This window comes from Ptychodera flava, chromosome 16 (genome assembly GCF_041260155.1).
Source record: "Ptychodera flava strain L36383 chromosome 16, AS_Pfla_20210202, whole genome shotgun sequence".
NCBI lineage: Eukaryota > Metazoa > Hemichordata > Enteropneusta > Ptychoderidae > Ptychodera > Ptychodera flava.
This window is the reverse complement of record NC_091943.1, coordinates 7988099-7996490: the sequence shown is the minus strand read 5'-3', so window position 1 is coordinate 7996490 and position 8392 is coordinate 7988099. Positions and strand designations below refer to the sequence as shown.

The following is an 8392-nucleotide window of genomic DNA, read 5'->3' as shown; positions in this document are numbered from 1 at the left end:
TTCGATTCAATACTCAATATAATTTTATTTATCCAAAACATAGGCAATTAAAAAGCGTGGCTAGAACGTCAAAATATCAATTCTCATGAGACATATTCTGCAAGCTGAAATGTTCTCTTTTTGTAAAATGCATTTTATTTTTAAACCATTTATTATTTTAATCTTTTTTTGTAGCCGCTGTTTGTATTTTGTGTCTATCGGAATCTATTACTGGGCATTGCGTCTGTGTCTGTACCTCAAGTATGACACTATGTCGTTGTGTGTGTGATGCAGTCCGTAACTACTTCTATACATAGCAATAAATAACACAATTTAAAATCGTTTTCATTTTGTGTCAATAAATATTTGAAGTGTGATGTCTTCTTCTTGACAGATACATTTTGTATTTAAGCCATGAAATTATCATCACAGATCGCACAATATGAAAACAAATAGTACAAAGGAGCATTTCAGAAAACCTGACAATGCTGAATGTAAAGTATTAACACTTTACACAGTTCACTGATAAACACAGGACGACTGTCTCGTTTCCCGCCTGTCAGGTGTGTGAAGAAAACTGCATAAAATTGTTGAATTGTCGTTGACTTGATTTTCGCATGTTAACATCAAACGATCTGTCTGATGATTGACGTGATCCACAAACTTCAATACACATGTATACATGTCAGTTATCAGGATAAAAAAAGTATTTGGTATCGTCATTTTCAATTTTTATATCTATGAAATCCTTATGTGCTTGCAAAATCTGGCCACTCCTCTCACTAACCTTACACTTACACAGATCAAGAATGATTTCACGTTTATACAGTATGCCTGCGTGTTGCAATTCAACGACCTCGCCCTCGTTCAAGACATTTCCCAGCAAGGAGATCAGTGTAAGTCTATTTACCCCCGACCAAGCAAGGCACAGACCAGTTATCATCGGGTGGGCCTCGCTATCAAGCGTACTGCGATCAGGTGGCAAACACTCAGACACACGAACGTTTTGAAGGTTGGCAAACAGTTTTTTCCAATTAGTTTCCCATGCACTCCGATCACTGAATTCTCGCGGAAACCTCCATCCTGATATGGACAATGAGAACAACTCTGTCATGCCACTTACAACGTCGACAAGTTCCTCAAACTGCTGTAAATTGATATGGTCCTGATCTCCGGCAGGATAACTTATCTGCAATTGTTTAACTTTGCTATCCCTGATATCCTTACACATATCAATAAATTCACACTGAGTCAAATCGCAGCGGTTCATGAAGAGGTCAGTGCTCGTATTTACTTCTTTAATGAATTTGATCAACGTATCTTTCGTAGTCTTAACTTCGCATTCGTTGAATTTGAAACTGTAATGTCCCTCTGATTGTGTTTCAAGATCACTGTCAACTATCAAGGTTACGTTACCGTCCTGATGTGTAGTCAAATCAAAACGCACTCCGCGTGTAAGTTCTCTTTGCAGACGGAAATTTAGAATTGCTTCCATTATATCCCGCGAGGGATTTCCATGGTCGAACTTTTCAGCTGTACTGATTGATATTTGCCCGCACGAGTTTTGGCTTTTCCACCACTGTATAAGGTTTCGTATGGCAGTCATTTCAAAAGTAGTTGCAACTACGTTTAGATCTCTTACGAAACTTCTGATATTGCTTTCATCGAGTAATAAAAATATGTCATCGATGTCGTCTGATGTTATCGCAAATGGATGTTTTGTGGCATTATCATCTATTTCTGAGAGAGTTTGTTTGCAGTCACTGGAGCATACAAGTTCGTTTGAAGAGGGCATTAGTTTTCCTCTTACACCCGGAGATCCCTTTTGAGCGATATCAACGTAAATTTGTTGGCCAAAGACAATGCTAAGCCAAACTTGCTTTCCTTTTGAGGATAAGGCTTCTAATAATGGTTTAAAATTGACAAGACCTTTACGCTGATTAACACTCAATTGTACACTGAAGAACATATATTTAAACGATAAAAGCTGTATTACTTTCACACATAAATCGTTCATCCTTTCCTTGTCAGCGTCTAGATACACTTTTATTGTCATCTTAGACCTCAAAGAGCTTACTACTGAATGTACAAGTTTTTCGGGTGTGTCAGTTTCCAAAAGGCACTCAATAAGAAATGATAAATCATCTAAAATTGTCTTCGAAAACATGAGGTCAGCTTTCCTATTCAGCAAACCGGCTAGAAATCGAAATAAAGGCTTTGTTTGCGAAGAGATCAAAGGACTCACCAGAATCTCGTCCGAATGTTCCTCAATTATTGATGCCAAGTATTTTGCCGCAAAGAATTCTTGGAATGTTTTGTGGTGAATCACGAATAAACCTAAAGGATCAGAGGACAGTAATCTGCGATCCGAATACCTTGTTAAAAACCCCATTCTGAGAATATCCTTGTTCTCTTCTAGCCTAAGCTCTGACTTGTCATATCTAACCCTTTCACCTCGCAGGGCACTGGCGGCAAGTTTTCCGAGGAAGATGAATTGTCTGTTGATATCCTCATGTGTGATTTGATTTTTGGCGTCATGTTTTTCGAGGTATCTCTTCACGATTAATTGCAATATTCTATCGTAAAGTGGCGTGATCTTCGTCGTCAGTGTACCGCCAAATTCTTTCCATACGTCACACATCAACAGAGCGTTCATCGGACACACCATCAAAGACATTATAGTTTGCTGATCTTTAGACTTGTCAATTTGCTCAATGATCTTGTCAGCAGTTTTAAGTGTGTTTTCAGTTGCGAGGAAGTGTTTGCGGATGAAACTTCTCAGCGAATCGTGCGAAAAACCGCGGATAGTTACAAACCTATCGAAATGAGCGCGCCTTTTATTGTCTGATTCGGAGTGATCGGAGTGAATTTTCCTCGAAGTCAGAAGCACTTTGCAATGACGTAACATTCTACCCTCAAGTAACTTTGTGATCTCGTCATTTGTTGTGTTTGCCATCTCATCCCATCCATCCAACAACAGTACAATTTTCTCTTGATTCCTTCTGATATATTCCAGCAAACTATCCCTATCTATTTGACAGTTTGATGGAAGCAGTGTTTCAAATATCGAATCGATTAGACTACCCTGACATTGTTGTAGATTTAACAGAAAGAGTAGTTTTGAATCTTTGAGAGTCTCAATTCCCCCTGTTGCCCAATCTTTTGCAAACTTATAACAAAAAGTTGATTTCCCGTACCCAGGGTCCCCTTCTAGAAGAATACGCCTGGGATTAGAACAGTCATGGTTGCTATTGAAAAGCTCATCTCTATCGAAGAGAAGGATTCCCTTCTTGGTTTCAAGTTCAAGTTCAATATAGATGTCGTCAAGCTGGAAGGTTTTCTGCCACCATGATAATGGACGAATCTGAGAAAAGACATCCTTGTAGAGGCTTCGAAGGATATTTTCACATTTGTTTGCAGCGTTTAGCGGAGAATCTGAAAGACGAATGTTGTTGATATAACTTGCGATATGCCCCTTGGGAATTGGAGAGCATAAGAACTGCAGTGGCTGTTGTCAACCAAGATGACATTATTATGCCCCATAGAGATCACTGAGTCATTCTGTCTGTGAGCGATCAAACTGATCACAGCTGCTAAAAAGGCGAACGCAGCAGAAAGCAGCGGTCAAAAGTCATCTGCAAAGGGGCCCGGGTAGGATATCAGAGGCCCCCCCCCTGACTGAACATATTTGTTTACGTGATCCAACGGGGCAATAGATCACCATGAACCTTTACTTTCTTAGTATGCCGGTATGCAGAAAACTAATATAGTAAGAGTTTGAGTGCTCTAAAATATTAGAATGTGATAGTATGCTTTCACTTTCCGTTATTATGTTCAGCTAATGTTTGAACCAGACACCAACTAAGACTATACACTAAGAGGCTGTTTGGTTGCTTCGAAAATTGCTTTTTCTTATTGTTTTCACTGTACGTATACACGTTAAACTTTTATATACATTATAATTAGATAGAGAGACAAACAGACAGACAGACAGGCAGACAGGCAGGCAGGCAGAAAGACAGACAGATAGATATTACTTCATGATACATGAATGCATATATGATATATTTATGTGTGATATGAGTGAGCATGTTGTGTACGTATCTAAACATATACAGACCCATCCATATCCATTCACTTACATACATACATTATATACGTACGAAATTGATTGGAAATTCTCAACTTATGATCAATAATGACACCAATAAATGCAATTCGATTTCTCTTTCTACCTACCCGAAGTGGCTGGTTCTTGTCCTTCATTTTCTTGACGATGTTTTGCAGAGGGCGATGATGACGACTCTAAATCTTGTAAGGACGCCATGTCTGGGTAGCGGCATTCTATGAGAAGTCGATCTTTATATAACAAAAAGATGAATTAAATTAATTTAATCATTTACGGCTTTTGGGAAAAAGAGTACCTGTGATTGGTCAATTGAATGAAGGAATGAAAGTTAAACATGTAACAAAGTGTGAAAACTAAGAAGGGTTATATAAAATTCTATTTCTCAAAGGTCTAAGGCAGACAAATACAATCACACAATGGACGGATAGATTGTATAGTTTGTGTACAGAAAATCCTGTGAATTGTCCGTCGTCTCACTTGTATACAACGACCCCGAAATTTAGTTTCGGTATCACGACTGTATTTATCCACTCAAAGGCTTGGACATCCCGTGCAATCACGTACCGAAAGGCAAGCAGTGACCTCACGAACGAGGCTATGAACTCTCGACGCATAGGCGCCATTGAAACAGCAATGTACTATACAGCCTTCCTTCGAACACAAGGAATTCTGGCACGAACAGTACAATTAAAAACTGCTCTTGGATGGTAAAACTTTCAGGAATACCTAAGATGAAATACTTCACTATATCATGTACTAGCCTTTATGAACTTCAACTTTAGAGGCATTAGTCGACTGATGAGTAAACTTCTATCATCGCAACCTCCTTGTAGTGAGTCAGTAAAATTGGAATCTTGTTCAAATACATGTAAACATTTTGACAAACTATTTTCACACGTTAAAATGTGAAATGAGTCTAATGGACTTTGTTGTTGCCAATTGCACTTCGAAGAAGCTGATGAGTGAACAGACGAAGGATAGAGGAACAACGGTATACTCGCAATTTAAAAAATGCGATATATGGCCCGGAGACGTCTCTAGCTCTATATTTGATTGATAAACAGCGTGACGAAAGATCATTTGTAAAGAATGTTACTGGATAAGCTTACATGTCATCATCACGAGCATTCGCAATATGTGTAAAACATTCACTTATGATGAATAAAGATATTTTCATCACTGACGCAGGGGAGGGACCGCATAAGTGTTTTTGCTCAGACGTCAAATTTGAAATATGATTCATTAAAAAATTTATGTAATAAGGATAATAATATGTCCGCCATATTGATTCGCACAGATAACAGGTACGAAAGTTCGCTCCGTCAGATATTTATGGAAAAGTCATTGTTTTAGTCAACCTTCTAAGCTTGTATTTATATTTGTAAACTGACCTGGGGCACAGTGCTACCGTGCTAAACCATGCAGGGTAACCGATATATGCAAACAAACATGGTCATCCAGTGTAAGACGTAAACCAAAACTACGCATCTACAATACATACAAAAGCTTACTAGAACCAGAGAAATATTTAACTTTAATATGTAACAGTAAATTTATTCACGCACTGGCACGTTTTAGATGTTCGACCCTCCCTCTTGCAGTACAGGAAGGTCGGTATCAGAGTATTCCCTAACATTCAAGAGTTTGTCAATTATGCGATAGTGGGGTTGTTGATGACGGATACTAATTTTTATTGATATGTCCAATTTATAATATCTTAAGAAATATTTATTAAGTGACACATATATTCAGCCAAATTTTGATAAATTTCAGAGGTTACTAAAGTCAACAAATTCAGTTGTACTTATAAACATTGGTAAATTCATTTATAAAGCAGTAGAATTAATAGTGTTATTAAGCCTTTGTCTACAATGATTACATGGTTTATCCAATTATTTACTTATCTGTCTACATATTTATATCACTTATGCAATGTATACATTGTGTCTGTGTGATTATGTAACTTTTTTACAAGATATTTTATAAGACCTTGCATTTGGGCCGGTGGCCTTGAAAAGCAATACACTTATTATTAATAAGGACAATAGTTGTAAATTTTGACAAAATTTTTTCGTTTTGATCTAGAACACAAACACATTGTCGTCTCCTTATTATTCTCCTATGTTTAAGTATTTGCCTTGACACCACGACAGATGAGTGCAATAAATATGTTATGTTGACTAATAAATCCTAGGCTAGACTCAATCGAGGTGTCATTAATCATTATAGACGTTGTACATATGCTAGCTGAACTCTGGCCTTTCGGGAGAATATTAGGAGGAGAAACCCTGAAAGTGTATTTTGCAAGCAGAACAAAGATACCATGATAAATGACAAATGCATGAAGTTATGAATTTTTGTTGATTATAAATCATATTTACTGAATAAAATACCAATACTGCCATTGTTATTTATTGGACCATGCCCTTTGGACAAGTAAAATACTTTTGGTCAAAATGTTTCTTTGGATTTGTTCGCCATACGCATGCTCAATATGGTTACCTCATGATCATGTGCTGCAAGAATGTATTCAGACATAACTTTTGTCGATTTTATAAAAGGTAGAATCCAAATCAAACCTTAGTCATGCTCAAGTCAAAGACACACACTGAATAACGAAAACTGTGACGTAATTTGTTGTATGTATATCCGAAAGAAAACTGTGACATAATTTGTTGTATGTATCCAAAAAATGAGCTGACGGCTGCGCTCGTCAGTTGCTTCCTTCAAAGTACATTACATCGGTTCATTTGACCCACATCACGAATCATCAACATTGAGTTCTTGGCTAATTAAAGAGACTTTCTAATCTTGAATCATCAAATACAACCAATTTTCCTTCTTTATTTGCATTTATCTCGACATTCAGTTAATCATGTAGCTGGTATGGCAGTCGTGATGAATGTCAGCTGCCAGTGTTTTGGTTCGTTTCAATCATGCCCAGTTCAAATCAGAAGTCATAGCTGAAGAAGAACGTCCATATACAACCACAATTTAAAGTTTATACCATCCACTGGCTCTGACCTGACCTGACATCTTGGTGTACAATTAAGTTCCAAAGTTCAAAAACGAATGTCGATTCGAAAACACTGTATTTATGAAATCGTTGAAATTTGTAAACAGCCGTTTAGATATGACAAGGCTAGAACGCTAGTCGACTCACAGCATTGTTCCAGTGGTACTGTATATTCATTTAAAACATTGAATTTCCATTTACGAGGGCGTCTCACCTTGTCTTTGATGCTATAGTCTGAATGTCCTCTTACAAATAAGACTTCAGAGAGGAGAGCTATTCCATGATGCCTGTCGCACGACGTTGGCAACTCTGAGAAGGAGGATTATACAATGGCGACCATAAAAAAGCTTGTATTTAGCGAATCTTAGCCTGTACCGTCTGCCATGTTGTGTGATTCTCGGCCGTTCACTGTAGAGGGTCTAACAGGGTGACTAAGCATGCGCAATAAGCGTTGATTAATGGACCAAGATAATTGTGACAGATTAATGATCAGCTATACATGCATATCAAGTGATCTGACCTTATAAACTTTAGCGGCTGTCCCAAAGTGCCCCGTTCTTGCATTATTTGTTGCTGACATTGACTAATTACATGCTGCTGTGTACTTTGTTTTCTTTTAAACTTTTGTAAAGTTAATCATTATTTGGAGATAAACCTGAAAAACAACCTGCCACTTTACTTAAACTAACCGCAGCAGCCCCATGACTTTATTTGTCCGTTTTCGAATCATTGATCATAAAAAGCCAGTCGTTTGTTGTGAACATCGAGTGAACATGTTTAATCAGGTAAAATTCAGATTCAGATTCAGAAAACTTTAGTATCTCCTCCAGAGAAATTTACATGCTAATGGTATCAATATTCTTATGGTAAAACTTCTCTGTAAGTGCTTTAGCGTTCGCTGAGGTAGAACAGTTTCAAATACATTTGATTTATCTTGCCCTGCTATGTAAGAGATGAAAGTATATAAGCTTACACCATATTGCCGATGAGGAAACGACGTAGGCTAAATAAAACATACGTGTTTCCGGTAACCCGACCCACCCTAGTAAACCTCACCTAAAGTACATTTTTCGCATTTTTCAAAAAGATTCAAGTTAATTTCCTACATTTTACTGTCTTTAATGGGTCTCAGCTAACAAAAATAAAAATAGTGAAATCCTCTGGCCTACATGTCGTAATTTTCCGAGACATATTACCGGAAACACATTTTCTAGTTTGAATGTACTCGTTCTACCCCTACGATAACTAAATTAGCAGATAAATAGAAC

General features: G+C 37.5%; 1 protein-coding gene across 4 annotated transcripts in view; it reads right to left on the bottom strand.

Moving 5' to 3' along the window:
* LOC139152698 (uncharacterized) overlaps nucleotides 1-8392 on the bottom strand; it is a 29375-nt gene continuing 20983 nt past the window's right edge. The window contains exons 2-4 of one of the 4 annotated variants that reach the window (XM_070725992.1): nucleotides 7339-7433; nucleotides 4219-4323; nucleotides 1-3414 (exon numbers count right to left, since the gene is read on the bottom strand). In XM_070725992.1, coding sequence (XP_070582093.1) covers nucleotides 665-3414; nucleotides 4219-4306 — 2838 coding nt within the window. In that variant the 5' untranslated portion in view covers nucleotides 4307-4323; nucleotides 7339-7433 and the 3' untranslated portion in view covers nucleotides 1-664. Of the gene's footprint in view, nucleotides 3415-4218; nucleotides 4339-7338; nucleotides 7582-8392 lie in introns of those variants that run through there. The other 3 variants (XM_070725989.1, XM_070725990.1, XM_070725991.1) reach the window with 3 other exon arrangements.